Below are 24,346 nucleotides of genomic sequence, written 5' to 3'. Positions count from 1 at the left end.
AACACAGGTAACTAACCCATTAACACAGATAAATAATCCAGTAACACAGGTAACTAACCCATTAACACAGATAAATAATCCAGTAACACAGGTAACTAACCCATTAACACAGATAAATAATCCAAGCACTACAGATAAATAGTTCAGTATCACAAATAAGTAATCCATTAACACAGGTAACTAACCCATTAACTCAGATAAATAATCCAGTAACACAGGTAACTAACCCATTAACACAGATAAATAATCCAAGCAATACAGATAAATAGTTCAGTAGCACAAATAAGTAATCCATTAACACAGGTAACTAACCCATTAACACAGATAAATAATCCAAACACTACAGATCAATAGTTCAGAAACACACATATATTTAATCTCATCACCAGAGATATATAATACAATAGTACATATAACACATCCAGAAACACAGATCAGTAATCCCAGAACTACAGATAATTAATCCAAATACCCCAAATAAATAATTCAGTAATACAAATAGGTTAACTATTATCTGTGCCTCCATCGACAACTATATGGTGTTTGCTGATTGATCTCCCTCTGGCTAGTAACCTTAGAGGGCTCTGATGTCGCTGTTCATCCTACGTGTCGCTTCAGTGCCTAGACGATCTGAAAATATTTTCTACAAATCTTTCACTGATCTTTGATTTGGGATTTTCCTTGGAGTGTTTGGTGATAGATCCGTAAAAAACCAGCTAAAAAAACATGCTATGTGAAAAATGAGTGGAAAAAGTACTGATGGTATTGTTATTGTTTTTCAAAGTTTTAATTAGTTATTCTTCCGCTATGTTTTGATGACAGTGCTGCCATCTTTGGCCATTTAACGAAATATCTCTGTAGGAGGTTGAATAATATTTCCGCTTCCGAAGAGTTATTGGTAAAAATCTATCTCAAAAAGTAAATTTAACAATATAGTAACTACCATAATTCAGAAGAAGAACAAAGCTGTTATATTTGAAGTTTATAAATAACGTGTATTTCTTTATTGTTATGACAATATAATGCACAATGATTTTAACATTGGTTGGAATGGCTTCAGTAAATGTAACCATAGCAACAAGACATAAAGTGACGTGTTAACAGCAAGAATGGTTTACTTAAATACAATGTTCCAATTAGAAACCGACAATCAATAGCGAACAAAAACCAAGAAATCTTAATGTAAATGACTAAATCTCGGCTGTCGTTCATTGCTCACTCGTGGTATTTGTTTTATTGTTACTTTATGGTATTTAACAAAAACTAGGCCTGTTGGCGTGGCAGACTGTGTATCCAAAGGTCCTTGGTTTGCGTCTCGTTGCCGTTGAAACATCGCGGTCCTCACTTTGAAGCTATGGATGCGTTCTAAGAGTGACTGTCCAATCCCATTACTCAGTTGTAGTAGCTCAAGAGTTACTGGTGATTGCTGTTGTTGTCAAGTCCCATTACTCAATTGTAGGAGCTCAAGAGTTATTGGTGATTGCTGTTGTTGTCAAATCCCATTACTCAATTCTGGGAGCTCAAGAGTCATTGGTGATTGCTGTTGTCTTTCACATCATCAAAAACTCAAAATTAGAGAAAATGACAATCAAGCGTAAAGTAATATATAAAAACATTATATTTGGTAAATATTCACTCAAGTAACTCCACTCAATTAAATGGCTAATGGTGGAGTTTTTGTGACCTATGATCCCCCGTTCGTGTTTTTCTTTTATTACAGAATCTAAATATATTTATTTTCACACTCCAGCTTGACTGATAAGGCAACTTCACATAAGTACATGAGACAGTTTGAGATGTACAGCTCGAACATGGAAGTGGAAGATGAGTAATATCACAGAAAACTACGGAGGATCATCAGTACCAAACCTTTAAACTGTGGTATATTTAACAACAAAAACATAGTGACCTCATATATTCGAATTAGCCAAAAATACTTTACATTTTAAAACTTCGTGGTTGCTTGTAATATTACTCAAACCTTGCTTCAGTATATTCACTATTCGAAGTACTTAACTCGAGAAATGTTCTACGTTAAGCCTAAAGTGTGTAGGATAAGAACAAGAATGCGTAGTTCACTTGAAATATTTAAAATTAGACTATAATTAACTCTATAGACCTATTGCTTTAATCATGTATGACAAAGAAGCTATAATTACACTGAGTCAAAATCAATATTCTTGTTAATTTAAACCAGAGCTCAAGAAAGACATGTGATTATTGCACAGTGATTAACACCAGCATGTTTGTGAATACCTACTAACATGCTGTCTATCAGCAGTAGGTTCTACCTTCTAATGTCTTGAGAGTTAAATTGTGATTAGATATCTTCGAACCAATCATAAAGTGTCATACCGGGACAACTCCTATAAAATACAGACTCTCATACTATGCCCAGTAGGAGTAGTGTGGCTCCAGTCATGTCTCCCAGGACTAAAATGCCATGTGTTTTGTAATATCAACACCTAAAGAACTCATGTTGAATGTGATTAAGGAGTGTTTCGAAAACTTAAACAGCACGTGTGGAAAACAGAGATATTTGGTTTAGTCTTTGTGAATTAAGTATAGTGTTACTACTGTTTTATAGGAGAGATATTGAATAGTTGTGTTTCAAAAATATTCCAGATTTTAAACAGAGCTCCAGATCTTAGACCAACAATCTCCTCTTTCCGACAGTTTGTTTGTATTTCTTACAATAGAACTTCAGTGCCAAGACATATTAAGTTGACATGCATATGTCTTTTTCGTCAGATCACATGACAGCAACAACTGAAACGGCTGATTTCTCTAAACACCCCAACCCCCGACCCTAAGCCATAGATCAAACTGTTAGTGTACAAAAGGAAGTGTCTTTGTGGAGAGAAAACAGAGAGAACGTTAGTAAATAATCGAGAATATTGAGCCATTTAGTAGGAATGGCACCAAGTTTAGGGTTGCATCAAGGCCACTTAGTAGGTATAGCACCAAGTTTAGGGCTGCATTAAGGCCATTTAGTAGGTATAGCACCAAGTTTAGGGTTGCATCAAGGCTATTTAGTAGGTATAGCACCAAGTTTAGGGCTGCACCAAGGTCATTTAGTAGTTATAGCACCAAGTTTAGGGTTGCATCAAGGCCATTTAGTAGGTATAGCACCAAGTTTAGGGTTGCATAAAGGCCATTTAGTAGGTATAGCACCAAGTTTAGGGCTGCATCAAGGCCATTTAGTAGGTATAGCACCAAGTTTAGGGTTGTATCAAGGCTATTTAGTAGGTGTAGCACCAAGTTTAGGGCCGCATAAAGACCATTTAGTAGGTATAGCACCAAGTTTAGGTTGCATCAAGGCCAATTAGTAGGTCTAGCTCCAAGTTTAGGGCTACATCAAGGCCATTTAGTAGTTATAGCACCAAGTTTAGGGTTGCATCAAGGCCATTTAGTAGGTACAGCACCAAGTTTAGGGCTGCATCAAGGCCATTTAGTAGGTACAGCACCAAGTTTAGGGCTGCATCAAGTCTATTAATAGGTGTAGCACCAAGTTTAGGGCTGCATAAAGGCCATTTAGTAGGTATAGCACCAAGTTTAGGGATGCATCATGGCCATTTAGTAGGTATAGCACCAAGTTTACGGCTGCATCAAGGCCATTTAGTAGGTATAGCACCAAGTTTAGGGCTGCATCAAGGCCATTTAGTAGGTACAGCACCAAGTTTAGGGCTGCATCAAGTTCAACAGTTGATTAAAATTCCGTATTTTCTAGATCTTCTACTGTGTAGGTTTTCAATTTAAGATTTACACTTAACATAGGCTTTGTACCAATGATATATAAACAAGAGGGAATGTTATTGCAAGAAGAAGAAAACCAAGAGCAAAAAATAAAATAGAGTTCAAATCCTACATATAGTGTGAAGACCTCCTTACTTACAAGATGGTCTGATGATTTAGTGTGAAGATCCACTTACTTATAAGGTAGTGTTCTGATGGTCTGATGATTTAGTGTGAAGATCCACTTACTTATAACGTAGTGTTTCAAATTACTTATAAGATACTTTTCTGATGGTCTGATGATTCAATGTGAAAATCCAATTACTTATAAGGTACTTTTCTGATGGTCTGATGATTCAGTGCGAAGATCCACTTACTTAGAAGGTAGTTTTCTGATGGTCTGATGATTCAGTGCGAAGATCCACTTACTTAGAAGGTAGTGTTCTGATGGCCTGATGATTCAGGGTGAAGATCCACTTACTTAGAAGGTAGTTTTCTGATGGTATGATGATTCAGTGTGAAAATCCACTTACTTAGAAGGTAGTATTCTGATGGCCTGATGATTCAGTGTGAAGATCCACTTACTTATAAGGTAGTTTTTGATGGCCTGATGATTCAGTGTGAAGATCCAGTTACTTAGAAGGTAGTGTTCTGATGGACTGGTGATTTAGTGTGAAAATCTATTTACTTATAAGGAAGTTTTTTGATGGTCTGTTGATTCAGTGTGAAGATCCACTTACTTATAAGGTAGTTTTTCTGATGGCCTGATGATTCAAGGTGAAGATCCACTTACTTAGAAGGTAGTTTTCTGATGGTCTGATGATTCCGTGTGAAAATCACTTACTTATAAGGTAGTGTTCTGCTGGTTTGATGATTCCGCAGTAAGCTTTAGAGCGTATAACACCAACATTCTGGGTTCCATACCCGCGACATGCATAAATAGCCATTTTTTTAGGTTTACGTTAAAACACACAACAAAGCAAAACTTGAAAGATATATTCGCTACAAGCACAGCTAACCCATTGTGTAGCTTTGCGCTTAACTACAAACAAACCAATTAATTGTATAACCTGGAGCCTCCCCAAATCTAAGCGGCAACTGTGTAGACTTATAACGTTCAAGATCTAGATTCGATATCCCTGGTGGGCACAGCACTGATAGTCCGTTGCGTAGCTTTGCAGTTAACAACTAACAAATTACAACCTGGAAGTTTCTGTATGAAATGTTTTCTTTTTTGCCTCTTTTTCACGAAAGATGGAATGAGATAAAAACAAGATTGGAAAAACACAAACAAAATGTTTTCTGCCCCTATCGATAAAGAACGAAACAACGACGTTATACTTTTTTTTTTTAAATCGAAAGAAAGTTAACCGAAAGTTATATGAATGATGTTCTATTGTTCCTGGAACTCTCTTCCTTGTAGCTAGTTCCTGCTCGACCTGATGACAATGATTGCACATTATTGCCTGGCAACGCAATATTCTATACAACAAGCTTCTGTAGAGGACGGCGAGATCAATCTTAGATCATCCATCTTGACAAACTTTCCACTTTACGTGGATATCGGCTTCTTAGACTAATTTAAACAAACCAAAGGCATAAAGCTCATTGGAGGTACAATGGGTGATTTGAAATTAACATATACAAAGCATTTTTAATTAAATAGGGTTATATTCGAAATATATAGAGAAAGACATCTAGTTGCTCAGATCAAAAGTTGACGAATTAAACCAACTTACTGAAGAGGAACTCGTCCATAATTAAAGAACGTTAACGTTGCTTCACTGGAAAATTATAAAACAAGTTTAAAACATAAAGGAACACAGCAGGAGTTCATGATTTACCTAGAATCAATAAAGTATATATATCAAAGTCTTTCAATGTGATCAATTCATTTAAACATTCATTCTAAATCTGACACAAATAGCTCTCTAGTAGCTCAGCAGTCTGAAGACTTATAACGCTAAAAAACAAGTTTTCATACCCGTAGTGTGCACAGCACAGATGGCCAATTGTATAGCATTGTGCTTAACAACAAACTGACACAAAGCATGGAAGATCCCTTCTACTAAATATGAATTTTAATGTTGGCTCTCATCGGGCAAGATGGAATAATTATTATAGTATGTAACTACTAATATGAAACGTGCTCAGTGTTCTGATCCACGCCTTTTAGGACAAAGCACAAATCCCTATTACTACAATACGTTTGTCGTTCTTTGTTCCACTTCTACAGCTTCGTCAGAAAATCCATTATAAGTGTACTTCACAAATATAGGCGGAACAGAATCGAACAGCAAATTAAATTTTGTAGTTGAAATGGTAAATTGAAATAGCTAGTGGCAGTTGAATAGGTTCCGGGTGTAACACAAACTTATCGTAAGAGCGTGGTCTCTGGAGTTCAAATTGGTTGAAACAGAAATGTAGGCTTCGGTTTAAGTTAAAAATTTGACATACACGTTTATTCTTCACTATCTTGATAAAATCAGATTTTGGTACTTTATAACTTTCTTTATTTTATTACAAAAAGTAAATTCCTAGAGTTTATTAATAAAGTCAACTTCATGCTATTGATGTACATAGATTAAGCTTTTCATGTGTATATATTCACTGTCTGTTTCCACCAATAACAAAAATAATAAAAAAATAGTTTTTTTTGTTTGTTTTGAATTTCGCGAAAAGCTACACGAGGGCTATCTGCGCTAGACGTCCCAAATTTAGTAGTGTAAGACTAGAGTAAAGGCAGCTAGTCATCACCACCCACCGCCAACTCTTGGACTACTCTTTTACCAACGAATAGTGGGATTGACCGTCACATTATAACGCCCCCACGGCTGAAAGGGCGAGCATGTTTGGTGTGACGGGGATTCGAACCCGCGACTCTCAGATTGCTAGTCGAAAGCCCTAACCACTTGGCCATGCCGGGCCCAAAACGTTTATGAACGACATTAATTTCATCCAGCTAGTCTAGAATAGCTAGCAATATATACAATATCATAAACAATAAATGTTTGTTTGTTGAATTTCGCGTGAAGCCACTTCAGAATTACCTCCGCTGGCCCTCCCTAATTTTGAAGTGATAGACTAGATGGGCGGCAGTTAGCAAACACCACAAGCCGCTAATTCTTGTTCTACTCTTTACCAACGAATAGCTGGATTGACCGTCACATACAACGCCTCCACGGCTGAAAGGGCGAGCATATTTGGCGAAGGGTTTCAATCCCGCAAATCGCAGATTGCTAGTCGAGTGCCCTAACCACCAGACCATATCAACCCCATCAAGAACGAATGATTAAATTATTTATATTTATTTTGTTATACACTGACTGATTTCAAAGGGCAATCTTAGAGTCTCGGTATCGAATGAGCTTACAATCTACACGAGTAACAACTTGATAATTATAGAAAACTTTATAAATGATAAAAACTTAATTGTACGTGATTACTTTGGATTTCATTTAACACTTAAAATGTATATAGGTCTTGTTGAAGGATTTTTTAACACCTCCATCGTGCATAGGACGTTAAGGATTGCAACGGCGAACACATCTGATCTTTCTATTACCTGTTCACAAAACAGACAACGAAAATAAATTAATACTTCAAAATTACGTTTTTTTTTCATTGTTACAGAACAGATTGATATTTGAAACAAAGTAGATTAGGAACAGAAATTTAAACACATTTTTTAAATTATGCATGCAATGTATTATAAACCCCTAATGTTTACAAATCCGGTAGACATAATGCATTCATTCGCTATGATATTAAAAACAATATTTTGAATCCCACCTGTGTGGATTATTAATATCTTTAACACCTTGAATCCTACCTGTGTGTAATATTAATATTTGTTAACACCTTGCATCTTACCTGTGTGTAATAGTAATATTTCTAACACCTTGAATGCCACCTGTGTGTAATATTAATATTTTAACACCTTAAATCACACCTGTGTGTATTATTAATATTTTAACACCTTGAATGCCACCTGTGTGTAATATTAATATTTTTAACACCTTAAATCACACCTGTGTGTATTATTAATATTTTAACACCTTGAATCCCACCTGTACATATTATTAATGTTTTTAACACCTTGAATCCCACCTGTGTGTAATATTAATATTATTAACACCTTGAATCCCACTTATGTGTAATATTAATATTATTAACACCTTGAATCCCACTTATGTGTATTATTAATATTTTTAACACCTTGAATCCCACATGTGCGTATTATTAATATTTTTAACACCTTGAATCCCACATGTGCGTATTATTAATATTTTTAACACCTTGAAACTCGTCAACTGATCACATTTTCAGTGATTTAAAAATAGCCCCTCTATTGGCACAGCGGTATGTCTGCGGACTTACAACGATAGAAACCGGGTTTCGATACCCGTGGTGGACAGATCACAAGTAGCCCATTGTGTAGCTTTGGGCTTAACTTCAAACAGACAAAATTTAAAACTACATATAATTATTAGAAGCGTTATTAGTATTTTCAACCTAGATGGCACCATATGCAACACATGGGCTAAAAAGTCATGTCACAGCCCACAAATTGCAACCATTCCTAACCTAAACCTACTGATTAAAAGAATGGCTAATCAAGGACACGTACCACCTATCAAGTACTCTCAACAGGTTTGGTTTGTTTAGAAGTTCGCGCAAAGTTACACGAGGGCTATCTCCGCTAGCCGTCCCTAATCCAGCAGTTAAATACTATAGGGAAGGCAGCTAATCACCCCCCGCCAACTTTTGGGCTACTCTTTACCAACGAATAGTAGGATTGGCCATCACATTATAATGTTCCCACGGCTGAAAGGAAAAAAAAATAACATTCATAATCTCAGTTTCATTACATTGTTTATTGTATTTAGTTTTAGATTAAATTATTTTAAACAAAATTATTAATAAACATATTTTCTAGGAGCAAAACATTGAGCAAAAGACAAAAATTACAAAATTGTAAATATCTGTACGGAACGTGTAAAAATGTATCTTTCTACCAAATCCCATGGACGTTGGCTGAAATATGGCGGAATAATTGTCAAAAGAAACCCCTAAAATTATGATTTTGGGGGCATCTTAACCCTATAAATACTAAAAATGGGCAAGTCCACCATTTTTGTTTGTCAATGTGTGGGACCTATAGAAAAGTATCTTTGCACCAAATTCCATGTAAATTGGTCAAAACAAGGCTAAGCAATTAATTCAAGCCCCTAAAATTAATCTTTTGACCCCTAAAATTACAAAAAATGGGCATATCCCATATTTCTGTATCTATATGTATGGGACCTGTAGTAAAAAAGTATCTTTGTACCAAATCTCATCTATATTGGCCGAAATACGGTGGCGTAATTGCCAAAAAAAACCTAAAATTGTGCTTGGCATATTGACACCCCTATAATTACTAAAAATGGGCAAGTCCACCATTTTGTTTGTCAATGTGTGGGACCTGTACCAAATCTCATGTAAGTTGATGAAAATACGGACGATTGATTAACCAAAAACTTTAAACGATATTTAGTTTTATTAGTTGAAGTACCTAGTCGTTTACAGACTATAAACAATACTTTTTATTGGATGCACCGAAAACATCTGTGTGATTATTGATATCATAATTAAGTTTTAGTTGATAGGGTTGACCATGTCCACCAGTTAACGTGTCGGGCTGTAAATCTGTGGATCTATAGTTCGAGTCCTTGTACCGCCAAATAACACTTTGAAGCGGTGGGTAAATTGTAAAGGTCAAATCCTACTATTCTATTAGACAATAGTAACCCAAAGGTTGGCGGTGAGTGCTGTAGACTAACTGCCTTCTCTCTAGTCAGTCAGTTTAAAGTTAGAGACGGATGGTGCAGATAGCCCTTGAGTAGTTTTGCGCGAATGTTCGAAACAAACAACCAATTAATTTCTCAATTCATTATCTTTCAACTTTGACCCCGAGAAAAGTATATTTAGAAACATTTTTGATATTGAAATTGTAATAAGTTAACCCAGAATTAATTGTTTGTTTGTTTGTAATTAAGCACAAAGCTACACAATAAGCTATCTGTGCTCTGCCCACCACTGGTATCGAAATCCGGATTCTAGCGTTGTAAGTCCGCAGACAATCCGCTGTGCCACGGAGGGGGGGGGGGCCGAATGAAAATGCTTAAAGTTAATGAATCAAGGCTGTATTTGTTCATTTGAAGAAGTTGAAAATAAAAGTTCTAATCTGAATTCACGAACAAATCCTCCAATAAACTGAGATTCTAGATAGTTTATTTTAAATACGCTGTCTTAAATGTAATTAATTGTAGGTTCTTAGGTATAAAAAAATCCACGATACTTTCTTTTTGTTGCATCTAATAAGATTTTTAAGATAATAATAATATACTATGTTCCATCATGAATAATACTTCAATATGTCTTATAATCGAATACCATCGAATAATTCAACATTCTATATTAACTTTCAAAGGGATACAAAGTGAGTAATCATTAAAAGTTCATTCTTTTAAAATGTTCTTAGTGTGAAACAACATTCAGTGGATCTTATAAGTCTTAAAGTAATTGATAATAAAAGCATTTACTAGAAATTTGACATAAACAATGAATTTTTCTTTCAGAATTTCTACTAACAGTATCTGAGATTAAGATTTATTTCTTATTTCTTTTAGAATGCGTTTGTGTAAAAAAAGAGAACAGGAATTTAACTATACATTATATCTTCTGTTGAAAGTAGCTGAATGTAGACTGACAAAATTGGAAACTACTGTATTTCTTTCGTGGGTTGATAATGAAAACATACAGCTCCTCCTATCTCAAGTAAATTGAATGTTAGATAAACAGTATACTATCTTAAAAGTTACAGTTCACATAACCTCCACTTTTGGGAATAAATTTTGTCTGAAATTAAGAACATCTTTATGGAATACATTCAGTGGAAGTAACCGGCCATCTTATCCCGCATTTTGGATTATATATATCGAAGGTTACAAGGCAATTTATCTGGCTTGTATATAATGAATATCCCAAGGTCCTTTGTCTAGAGTGTATCTATTGAAAGTAGGGATATCTTGTTTGGAGTGTATATAGCGAAGTCACAGGGCGTTTTGTTTGGATTAGATATAATAAAGGTTATAAGGTATTTTGTCTGGAGTGTATCTATTGAAAGTAAGGACAGTGTGTCTGGAATGTATGTACAGAAACATCTCAAAAGTAAATAGACACCATGATGTTTATTCAATAGTCATTTAATTAAGAAAGACATTCAACAGCTCCCATGGCCAAGTCAGTCATCTGATATGAACTCCATCAAACATGTCTGGGCCATATCTGCTCGAGCAGTGAGAAGAAGTTCCAGAAAACCAGCGTCCGTGGATAGCTACTTGATGTTTTGCGTGCATCCTGGGTCAAGATCCTACAGGAGAAAATTGCAGAACTCATCAAAGCACTGAAAAATGCTTGTGTCAAATCGACTAAGTACTGATGCACATTTGTAAACATTTTTGTCAAGTTGATAATGTGAGATAAATGACTATTGAAAAAATCATGGTGTCTATTTGCCTTTGAGATGTCTCTGTATTTAAGTTACCAGACGTCTTGTTTGGAACACATATTGAAAGCCACAATACAGATAGTCTGGAAAGAAAATATTAAAGATCTAAACCTTCGAATCTTGATCAGCACTTTTGTGATCAAAAAAGTGGACGTGTAATTCATTGCTTGTTTTCTGCGTTTCAGAATGCCCGCCAGCTGAAGATGGAATTGAACGTTTCGCTTGTCCCACAGCAGACACAATGGGACGATACCGCTGTATAGATGACCACGTGCTATGTGATGGCTTTATTGACTGTCCTGAAGGCGAAGATGAAGATAGAAGATCCTGCATGTTTTATAAAACGGTAAATTTGATTTATATTAATCTACATAGGTTTTATTGTTTGTTTCTTATCTATTTTAATGAAACTCACTTTAATTTTTAGTATTACCTAATGATGTATTCGATTTTGTTGTTGGTTGATGTTAAAAACAAATTGAACAAGGATGAAATTAACGTGTTTAATCTTTAAAACAAAATTAAGATAATAGCTTGAAAGTTAGCAGTGTAGAAAATTCATAACAATGCAACTTAACCATTCATTCACTGATCTGAAATATTCGTTAACGAAAACTAATAATTTCAATTATTTACAAAGGTATCATTGATGTAACACAATTAAACTGTGTTCTCAATATCTATATACCAGAAGAGACCTTCAAAACATTTGTGGTCAAATTAGTATGTTTATTACAACAGTACTTCTTTGAATACAGAATCTCTAGAATAAAAGAAAATAATTATAATCGCAGACACCGAAATCTGCAAGTCCACTCGTCTTAGGCCTAACATTAGTTAAGCCTTTATTAAGTACGGCCTATGATCGATAAAAAGATAAATTAACACTATAACTTGTGTACGTTTTTTTTGCATTAATATAATTAGGGCTAAACTCTACCGTACTTAATACTCATCAATAAATAAACTTATAATGTTATTATGCTGCCTAACGTTAGACCTTTCTGAAAACTCTGATAACCTTTTAAAACTTTACAGTACAAGATGTCTACTAAAGTATATTTACATCCGCCTTTTGTTTGCATCCGTTAAAAAGAAGTGCGCGAACATGCGCATTTAGATAGTAAAGTGTGCGTGCATTTTCAGGACAGACAAAAACTGAGTATTCTTATAACAGATCTATAAATAATGTTTTACAATGAAATAGGTAACACGAGCCAAAATCCAGAGGTTTTCTTTCTCAGACAAGAAGGTTTGTTTGAAGTTAGTCCTGGTTGCTCTGTTTTTATTTTTAAATTTACCTTTTTTTCATCTACCAAGTATTGCTTTTATGTCCTGTATTCGTGAACTGGAAGATTGTGTCCAAACACATTTAATAACAGCTGAAAATTAAGTTGAAGTGATATCTTATTTACACAATTAAAGTGATTATTTGTATCCTTCAAATATTATTTTCTTGACTGAATAAATTACAACACCGGTTAAGTGCAGACTTATAGCGGAAAAGATGTATTCGTCTTTAATGTTTGTGTGAAATTTCCATATAAAAACATATTCCACACATCTATAACAATTGATGTTTCTCCACTGTAGTTGGACTCCAAAACTTAACCTTTTGCATCACTTGAGCTTGGTTATTATTATTATTATTATTTTCTTGACTGAATAAGTTACAACACCAGTTAAGTGCAGACTTATAACGGAAAAGATGTATTCGTCTTTAATGTTTGTGTGAAATTTCCATATAAAAACATATTCCACACATCTATAACAATTGATGTTTCTCCACTGTAGTTGGACTCCAAAACTTAACCTTTTGCATCACTTGAGCTTGGTTTTACAGATTTTTCACGTTCAGTAAAATTCATGGCAGAGATAATGAGTCTCTGCGTTCGGAAGATAATTCACGAAATTTCGTGCAGCCATGCGGAAAAGCCAAGGATTTTCTAAAATTTCGAATTAGTTAAAAATAGCCGCCTGAAGAAATGGCATTTCCCGACTTGTTACTAAAGCAACACGATAACCTTCGTATGTCAGGATTTCCCGGGGCGATCTCAAATGATCCTAGTTAAATCATTGCACCAGTGGTTGAAGTAAGACATCCAGTCGCCTCCATTGCGTATTTTCCGTTTTTCAACCTCCTCTCGTATCATTAGATTTTCTGACTTTTCATTTACTCCTGACTAGACGGGTAATGACTGTATGAAATGAAGTGGAGGCTAGAGAGTGAACATTTAATTTATAACGATCCCTCAACCCTAGAGCAAGCCACTACTACTAAATATCTCTTCTCGTTACCTGCCACCTTGAGCACTTGCTGGATTAAAAAGGGACCAATAGCCACATAATTAAAATTATGAGAAACGTTGAAACCGACTGTATTGTATTTTTTGTTGTTGATTTTTCTTTTGCTTCTCTGCTTTTCTGTAAAGTTCCTCTGGTGACTTTGTAGTCACCAATCTTACCTTTTCGTTGGAAATTCTTAACTGACACTGCAGTCAGCAATTAGACTTAGTCAGCAATCTGAACTTACTATTGAAAATGTTTATTTTCTTTGAAATTCGCGCAGAGCTTCTCAATGGCTATTTACGTTAGCCGTCCCTAATTTAGCAGTGATAGAATAGAGGGAAGACAACTAGTCAACATTACCCTCCGCCAATTTTGGGGCTACTCCTTTTACAACGAATAATGGAATTAACCGTCACATTATAACACCTCCACAGCAGAAAGGGCGAACATGTTCGATGATGGGAATTCGATCTCGTGACCCTCAGATTGAGTGTCGAGCGCCCTAACCACCAGATCATGTCAGGCCGTCCTTGAAAATTATGAGTTGACTTTGTAGTCATCAACGTGACGTAATCATTGAATATTCTCGGGCGGTTTTGTAGCCACCCTTACAGTTGAAGATAACCAGGACTGATACTAAATTAAGATTTCCTGTAATTTGGGTGAGACTAAGATCTTGCTGTATAAAGGTAATGTATTACCACCCTCCTAGTAACTAGTGTTGGACTACGGTTCCAATATACTCAGTATTTCCAATTGTATTCTGTTACTTGGTTTAATGTAGCCGATGGATGCTGTTTTCCTTCTCTCTAATCAGCAGCTTGAAATTAAAACTGGCTCTGCCAGACCCTTTGGATTTCTCACCTGGTCACTCAGCCCTCATGTCTCATAAGGTCTGTTCAAGTTCAAAATACCAATACGAATGGACACTATTACTTCATATTTATAGATATGAACAAATACATGCTTATAACCACCACCCCTCACCTTCCTCCAGTGTCGATACTTGCGGTGATCAGAACACTAATAGCCCATTGTATAGCTTTGCACTTAAAACAAACAGAAAGAGAAACAGATTTAGTAGGTTTAAAAATTTAATCGACTACAACTGCCTGTTGAAAAAAAAGGGGGAATAGGACGTTTCAGCTTCTAAGATGAGGCCTCAGTATAAAAGCCGAAGCGTAGTCAATAAAGTTTTCAAACCTATTATGTCTACTCTTAAAGTTCCACTGAAACAACAGAAACAGATGTGTTTATGATAATTTGTTTCTGTAATTTTCCAGTAATTGATATGATTTTTATAAGGCATCAAATACGTTGAGAATTTCACAACAGTCTGATCATTATTATCATTTCAAAGAACACAAAACAAAACATAAGCCTGGTTTCAAACATCATGTTGTTATCTAAATTGTTGTCAACTTTTAGAGTATTCTCAGATTGAGATTATTTAGTTTTGACCGCCTTAGAGACTGTCTAGAACTCTGATAATAGGACAACTTTATACAATTCTTTTTTACGGATTCCGACTTGAAAGTCTGCACAGACGTCATCGAATAAACACACCGTCATCTCAACTGTCCAGCGTCGTGAAGAAAACAGAATTATCTAGCTATAGATAAGACTAGAAACAAGTGCGGGTTGCAAGTCTTCTTTAACTCTATTATCAACACTATGGAATCCCAGTTCTAGGCACTATTTATTTCTTCATCTTGTTATCATGATTGTAACACAATTTGTCTTGCCCTTATATAGCCTCCTGAACAATGAAATAATCAAAATTGTCTTCAATCTTGCGTGAGATTTTGAATATATAACAGAAGTAATGAATACTTATTTTAGCTTAGTTAAACAGAACAACAGGCATGACCAAACGATACGTTATGACTTAGCATGAAGAGTTATCTATTAAAATTATCAGTAATTTTACAGACTTACAACGATAAAATCCGGAGTTCGATTCCCGATAGTGGACAGAGTGTAAATAGCCCTTTTGTAGCTTAGCACTAAGAAAACAACAAAAACAACTAAAAGTCATTAATTTTCAACTTAGCTACAATACTTCCAGTAACTTATTCCAAAACAGTTTTATTCCAGGATAAAGACGATATTGTTTATCATCTATTGGTTATCTGTCAACCATACTCCAATAATATAATATTTAGTCGACTTACAAAACACTGTCACACTTTTAATTGTGATTATTTCTGTTGTTGTACATTTTGTATTTCGGTGCAAAATTAGTAAATTTGTAAATAAATCAAACTATTACACGTGTTGGACTCTTTTAAAAATGCATGGCCTGGTGATTAGAGTACCTGACTTGCAATCTGCCGGTCGCGGGTTCGAATTCTGCGATCGAATATGTTCCCCCTTTTCAGTCGTGGAGGTGTTATGATGCACCGGTCAATCCCACTATTCTTCGGTAAAGAGTACCTCAAGAGTCGTCGATAGGTGGTGTTGACTAGCGGTCTTCCCTAAAGTTTATGACGTCAAAATTAGAGACTGCTAATGTAAATAGTTCTCAAGTAGTTTTGCGCAAAATTGAAACACAAAACAGGTAAAGAAAGTAACTAGAACATGATTTAAATAACTTCGCGGACGGACATGGCATGGCCAGGTGGTTAGGGCGCTTGACTCGTCCCACTAAATATATTTGCCCTTTCATCCGTGGGGACGTTATAGTGTGACGGTCAATCCCAATATTATTTAGTAAAAGAGTAGCCCAAGAGTTGGGGAGGGGTGATCACTAGCTGCATTCCCTCTAGTCTTTCGCTGCTAAATTAGAGACGACTTGCACAGATGGCCCTCGTGTAGCTTTTCGCGAAATTCAAACTACACCAAACTTCACGAACGTTGATGGTACGCGATTGTTCCTGCCGCTAATCTTATCGGAGAGGGAGCTAGCGCTCGCTATGTAGGGATGGCACAGACGCCCATATTAAAGCAGTACGAAAGTCATTTGGATTTTCTTCTCTACAGGTCAACAGAAGCTAGATATGAAGAGCTATCTGGTATAGTCGCCCTATCTCCGGTGTATATGCCGCTTTTCAGCTATCCAGAGCGTCTCATAGTTGAAAACCAACGAATAGCCAAATCCGAGATTTCTTATTTTCGTTCATCATCATCTTTCTTCAACAGGCTTAACGCCAACCTAGTTCTAGCAGTAACTATAATTTTATCGTCATTTGATAAAGCCAAACAGTCTTCACGAACTTTAACTGCCTATTTTATTATCATTATTCTATGCAAAATTTGTAAAGCCTTAGAATACACTCTATAACCTAGTAACCTAAGTACGCCATATTATAAAAAAGTAAACAAACAAGTATTAGGGAAAATTTATAGCTAAATACAAAAGCTATGTAGGGCGGGCTACTGAACTTGAAAAAAGGAACCAAACAAGATAGGGATGGAAGTGGACATATCACTTGATCCGTCTGATGATTACATAACAGACTAAGCTGTCTCTACTTTACATGGAGAATAAAACTCCCACATTACTGGCTTCCTCACTGGGAAAAGAAATAGAACCAGAGTTTCCAATCGTAAAATGTTACTCTATTGTAAAATAGTCATAAAACTAGTATTCTAAAGTTAACTAAAGGAAATGTATAATGATGAAAGCTGAGATTCTATTGAAACACTAAGTTTTCGATAGACAAAGTGAGGAAGCAAGTAATGTAGGAATTTTATTCTACGTGTCAAGTCGAGACAACTTAGTCTGCTATGTGATCATCAGCCGATCAAGTGATTTGTCCACTTCCATTCCTATCTTGTTTGGTTCTTTTTTTCAAGTTCAGTAGTCAGCCATACATGGCTTTTTTATTTAGCGATTTTTTCCCTTATACTTGTCAATAATTATTTGGAAGAATAATATAGATGAATCTTTGTAATTTATTATCTATTCTATTTAACTGAGCAAACTCTGATAAAGTTTCGTACAAAGAAACCATTTACTTCACCGTGTTTAATAAACACCCAAGAAAAATCGCTGAGATAACGATTGCTAAACCAACACATGGTAGAATTGACTTCTAGAAATGGTTTGGTTTGTTATGAATTTCGCGCAAAGCTACACGAGGGCTATCTGCGCTAGCCGTCCCTAATTTAGCAGTGTAAGACTAGAGGGAAGGCAGCTCGTCATCACCACTCACCGCCAACTCTTGGGCTACTCTTTTACCAACGAAAGGGACCAGTATGTTTGGTGACACGGGGATTCGAACCCGCGACCCGCAGATTGAGAGTCGAGCGCCCTAACCACCTGGCCATGCCGGGCCTTCTAGAAATGAGAAAAATCAACAGTTAATAAGCAGCATGGTGATTCCTATCTTCACTAACAACTGTTTGCGTCAGGTTTGACTCTGTGTTGTGCACGGGTTTTATTAACAGTTTCTATAGTTCTAAGTTGTTCAGTCCATTATAAATTTGGGGTAAATTTCAATTTTTGAAAATCAATGTTAGTATTTTGTAATGAAAGGAGTACAAAGAACAAAAAATTGTTTTTTGGAAAAACTCGAAAGTATTCATGTTTGACATGAAACTAATATATGTGCCACTTTCGACATAAAGAGTCGAGGGTGGCTCAGTGGTTGACGTGCCGGACAATGGGATTGTGTTTCTTTTGTTCGCGGCCTGCTATCGCTAAAAATACAATCTCACTATTCGGTCTGACAAGTGGATGATATTAATCAGATGTATTTCCTCTAGTCCATCACCTCAAAATTAGGAACTGCCAGCGAAGATAGCCCTCGTGTAGCTTGGGGCGGAATCCAACAAACAAACATTAGGGTAAAAACAGTTATTTCCCCGATAATAGGTATCCATTGTTATGTGATGTTTTTTAATTGACTGAATGTAATCGTCAAAACTACTGTGCCATTAATACGTGAAACATAATAGTGACCTTCTGTTGGCCTATGTCTGGAAAAATCTGAGATTTAAAAATAGTTTGTTAATAAATCTTAAAGCAAGACTTTCGACTAAAGATGATTTAAACATTGCAATGACTTCTGACCAAAAAAGAACCAGGTTTGGGTGTTCATCAAAATATTAAATGCCAACAATGCATATCATTTAACATCGTATATCAAATGAATATCCTTTAACATCGTATATCAAATGAATATCCTTTAACATCGTATATCAACATTGGATATGGTTTAACATCGTATATCAACATTGGACATCATTTAACATCGTCTATCAAATGAACATCATTTGACAGTGTTTTTCTGTCGTATTAAAAGTACATAGAAAATCAGGAAAACAAAGAAAAATACTCGCTATCACAACACATAGCATATCCATGGAAACGGCTCTTAAAATTGATATAAAATATTTCAATTATCCTATCAGAATTCATTTTGAAGCTTTACTTTATTTTCTTCTTGCCGCAAAAGTCGAGAATCGGCCTAATGGGCTTACCAGGAATTCGTTATCCGCTGCATTAACATTATACAGTAGCGAGAAACAATTTATCGAAGAATTTGTTGCATTATGAAATGATTGAGATAAAACTTTTGGATGTAAAAGATGTGTAAAAACTATGGTTTAAAATATTGTATCAAATTATATGGTTGTTTTTAGCCTGAATGTCGAGGATACCCGAGTTTTTAACATGATTACCTATGACGTTCATTCTACAATCTACCAAAACCATTATACCCCGGTGGGACGGAGGTAAAGCTACGTACTTACAACTCTAAAAATCCATGGTTTGATTCCTCGTGATGAAAACAACAGATAGCCCAATGTGGCTTTGCTCTAAAACAAACAAACAAACCAAAACCACTTGGGGATTGAACTTGTTATCCCTAATTTAGAAATATTAAACTAGAGCAGTGTTTTGTAAATTGTGGGGCGTGTACCCTTGGGGGCGTCCTTTTGGCGGAAGAGCACAAAAATAACGACCGAAGAAAGAGAAGAGTTGGAGACGACGATAATCTAACAAAACTATCACTTTGGTCTAACCCACTCCTTATAAACATTTTTTTTTATTTTAAAAAATATTAAAAACAGGTAAAGAATATGTTATTTTTGCTGTTATCACTTGCGAAAATTATATTAATGTGAAGGGAGGCGCAATGCTGAGTTAGGGGGGCGCCGCTATTTGAAGTTTGGAAAACATTAGATTAAAAGAAAGGCATCTAGTCAACACCACTAAATCTTGGGCTACTCTTTACCAACAAATAGTGGGTTTGACGTCACATTATAACGCAACAACGGCTGAAAGAGTGAGGATGTTGGGTGAGTAGATTTGAACCCACGACCCACAGATTATCAGTCGAGCACACTAAGCACTAGGTCATGTCAAGCGACTTTGTAAGCACGAAAAGTTATTAGAACATTCTCATTCCTCAAAAAGTCGTGACTTCGAAATTATATCAATTAATTCACATTTTATCAAATCCCTCAAATAATACTTCACTGAACGTTCGTAAAGATTCAGAAAATAGCCACTTTAATTTGGTTTAAATATTATAAGTGTGATTTTTTTACCAAATTAATACTTGCAAATTTCGTGGAGTTTCCATTTATAGCCTCTCCCCACCTCACTAGTGGCTTAGGAGTAAGTCTGTGTAGCCCCTCCCTCACCTCACTAGTGGCTCTTTAAGTTTCGTTGGTGAAGGTTTGTTTGTTGTTAAATACAAAGCTACACAGACTTACTCCTTAATATACTTTAAGTTTCGTTGGTGAAGGTTTGTTCGTTGTTAAATACAAAGTTACACAGACTTACTCCTAAGCAATTAGTAATATACCTAATGGCTTAGGAGTAAGTCTATGTAGCTTTGTATTTAACAACAAACAAACCTTCACCAACGAAACTTAAAATATATTTTCTACGGTCCAGTGGCTAACGTGCTGAACTGTGGATCCCTGGTCCACGCCCCCTTAACGCCAGAACACAAAATCGTGCTCCATACTTTGAGGCCGTGGATGCGTTATAAGAAAGACAACCAAATCCCACTTTTCTTTCTGACAAGAGAAACGTAAATTGATTGTTTATTGGAGGTTTTGTGGCGCAAAGCACCAGGATTATATATGCTAGCAGCCCAAGAGTTGGCGGTTGGTGGTGTTACTTAACTGCCTTCTCTCTAGTCTAACACCTCATACTTAGGAACGGTTAATTCAGATAGGCCTAGAATAGTTTTGCGTGAAATTCAACAAAACAACAACAAACATTGATAAAATATTGTTTGATTTAAATAATACAAAAAAAATAATAACTCCAAGAAATGAAAAGTTTAAAAGTACTGCAGCGACCTCTTTTAAGATTTTACAAAAGCGTTCTCCATGATATCATTCTTTAAATACCACTCTTAATCTTATAACACAGTGGCTTATTAATTGACAGCCATATTCAGTTTCTAGCCATTTGTTATATACTCGACAGCTCATCTAATTATGGACATTTATCACAATTATAATAAATATTGAATATATTCTACTTTAAAACACGAGAACAGAAGAATGTAGTACATTTCGCTACACGTATATTTAGTTCACACTTTTCTCTTGAGATATTCGTCGGATGACGTTGAATAATAATGCGTTTCTTTATTTCATTTTCTATAATCAACAATTAAGCTTTGCTTTTGAGATACAGCGTGTATCTTCAATGTAGAACAAGTAAGAAGACAATAGAAAATAGACAGGATGACTATCACTCCTGTACCCTCTACTGTAAACCAATCAACCCAAATTATGCCTTTTAGTTATATATCATACACGTAGGACCTAACATGACTGAATTAATGTAACGAAATTCCATTTTCAACAGTAAAAAAAACAACACACACACATTAAAATCTATATTTAGTCACGAAACATTTATCAAGGAAATTAGTTTTATACATTATGTAATTCGGATTATGTAGCTTAATATCTTTTCGTTTTTGACAGGTAAAACTATTTCTCAGTCTGTTTTTTAGTAGGATTATAAGTAACAGGTATAAACTGGCATCACAGTATATAAGGCCCAAAATTACTGGCTTTACTAAGTGTGTGTTTTTTGTTTATTGTTGTTTGTTGTTGTTTTTTTTTGCAAATTTTTAGTTTTATGACGTCATACACATTAACGTGTGTATGTGTGTGTGCGCGAGCACAACTGAAAATATGGATTAATCATACCCCAGTCTTGACGGTATTCTCAACTTTTACACATTTCTATTCTACAAAAAAAGTGATAAAGAGTTAATGCAAGACACTCAGCAGAACTTTGAACACGTATAAAACATTGAAATATTCATTTTCTTCCGGGGATATTGCTTATTTAGTGGTAATAAAAAACAGCGGAGCTAAAGCCTCTTTGCTACTAGCTTACTTCATGTAATGCCGAAAACCCCCTCTTTGTTATCCCTGTCATGAAATCTTCCTCTGTAGTGGATACTCCAAGTCCTCAGCTGTAGTCCCTGCCTCGGTGGCTGTAAATTAAATAAACAAAATATCCTATGAATCCAGCGGGACTACAAGGATTTTGTAGTCGTCTCTCCTCCAGCAACTCGAACATCGACAAATATAAATATTAATGAAATGGTTACGTCAGCAAATAATCCCCGGGGACACCTTGGTAGCCAGAGCCACTACGTCCGACAATCCCCGTTAAGCTTAATGTAAGACCCGTAGACTTGTCAAGCTGTACTGGGAGATGGTCTTCCCTTGAAACAACTGTCGAATAAAGAAAAACGCTTGAGGTGTTGGTGAAGTTGAATTCTCCCCCCATCTGGTGATTTGATTCCTATGGAAGGAAGGGGGGGTATTGTAATGAGACTGGTTAAACTTTTGACAGCCAAATCTAGTTTCTATCTATTTAGTATATAATCGACAGCTCGTCTAATTATGGACATTTATCTCAATTATAATAAATATTAAATATGTATTCTACTTTAAAATACAAAAACAGAAGACTGTAATACGTTACCTTCCACGTTCACATTTTTCTCTTGAGATCTTCGTCAAATGAAATATTGATGCCACAAAAACAAAAAACAATGATTTTATAAATCTTCCTAAATCCCCAGCTCTGATAAAAGACATCATTCTATCTTTAAACTTTAGTGAGTATGAAAAATTATGCTCGTGTGCTTACGTGATTTTAACAAATGGGCTATCTGTGTTCTGCCCACCACGAGTATCGAAACCCGTTGGAACTCCGCAGACATACCGCCGTGCCACTGGGAGGCCATATAATGAAGGATTTATTTGTTTATCTAGAATTAAGCACAAAGCTACACAATGGGCTATCTGTGCTCTGCCCACCACGGGTATCGAAACCCGTTGGAAGTCCGCAGACATACCGCTGTACCACTGGGGGCCGTATAATGAAGGAAGAAATTACTTATTTTGACCTGTAAGCAGAGAAGTTAAGCTATTTTTTATTATTACCAATATTTTATGTATACATAAATAATAACACATGTTTTATTGTGAAAAGAACGTTTTTTTCTTAGGAATACAGAAGAATTTAAGTGACACTTACCCCAAATAGTTTGGACGCTAAGTGTGGTAGTAATGTTTGTTTGTTTATCAAAAACTGATATCCAAGTTTCTTTACCTTTGTTTCTGTATCTTTAAAGCGATTCTTAATAAACGGTATTTTTATAAGAATTAATTTCCTTCTCGGTTTGATGAACTGTGAGATTTCCCGTAAATCCGGCACGAGAGAGATTCGCGCACTGAACTCATTTTGTTCTTGATCACCATAATATCGGTACATTGTTCTCTCTAACTGAATTAAACATCTTGTCACGAGCAAGGAACAATACAAGCTATGGTGAGCAGCGTTAAGCCATAATATTGGTGCATGCGTTGTTCTCTCAGACTGAATTAAAAGTTTAGGCATGAATCCGGAACAGTAATATCTGTTGTGAGTAGCAGTAAGACATAATATTGATGCGTTGCTCTCTCTGGCTGGTGTAAAAATTCAGTCACGAGTAAGAAACAATTCTGTGGCTTCCCCACATAGCACTGTTTGAGCTGCTTGTATCTTCAATTTTCCGATTTCTGTGACACGAAGAAAATCATTACCATTGCTAGTTATCTTTCTACGTTCTGTAAGTGTGTGTGTGTGTTGTCGTTGTTGTTTTATCTGTTGTCATTGTGTGTTTTTAACTGGTGCTGCTAATTTTTCTACTGTTATACTATGTATTTTGTAGTAATCAATTCTCAAATGATGTAGTGAAATAAGATTAAATTATTTTGTCACTTAGTCGACAAATCAATCAAACTGAAGTTCCATATATTTTTTTAATGAACGTTCTATTTGTTTTTTATAGTTCCGGACAGATGTGGGGGTTGCTTCTCCTTCAGTTTATAGATTTTAGTAAAACGGAGTTTTTGTCTACTGTTCTCCAAATGACATGTATACTATTTCTCAGAAGAAAAAACAAGGATATAAAATAGGGACATCGTGTGACCGAGTGCAGAGCTAAAATACAAAGATATAAGGTAGTGGTATCTAGTGGACAAGCACAGAGTTAATATACAAAGGTAGGAAACACAGGCATCGAGTAACCGAATACAAAGCTAAAACACAAAGATATAAAATAGGGGCATCGTGTGACCGAGTGCAGAGCTAAAATACAAAGATATAAGATAGTGGTATCTAGTGGACAAGCACAGAGTTAATATACAAAGGTAGGAAACACAGGCATCGAGTAACCGAATACAAAGCTAAAACACAAAGATATAAAAATAGGGGCATCGTGTGACCGAGTGCAGAGCTAAAATACAAAGATATAAGATAGTGGTATCGAGTGGAAAAAG

General features: G+C 35.7%; 1 protein-coding gene across 1 annotated transcript in view; it reads left to right on the top strand.

The window, feature by feature from the left end:
* LOC111087034 overlaps window positions 1-24,346 on the top strand; it is a 193,444-nt gene that overhangs the window by 122,793 nt on the left and 46,305 nt on the right. Inside the window, exon 2 of the mRNA XM_022392190.1 lies at window positions 11,476-11,636. Coding sequence (XP_022247898.1) covers window positions 11,476-11,636 — 161 coding nt within the window. The remainder of the gene's footprint in view (window positions 1-11,475; window positions 11,637-24,346) is intronic.

Source organism: Limulus polyphemus, unplaced genomic scaffold, assembly GCF_000517525.1.
Source record: "Limulus polyphemus unplaced genomic scaffold, Limulus_polyphemus-2.1.2 Scaffold1659, whole genome shotgun sequence".
Classification (NCBI taxonomy): domain Eukaryota; kingdom Metazoa; phylum Arthropoda; class Merostomata; order Xiphosura; family Limulidae; genus Limulus; species Limulus polyphemus.
Note: the sequence above shows the minus strand (reverse complement) of the source record. Positions and strands in the feature narration are given on the sequence as shown.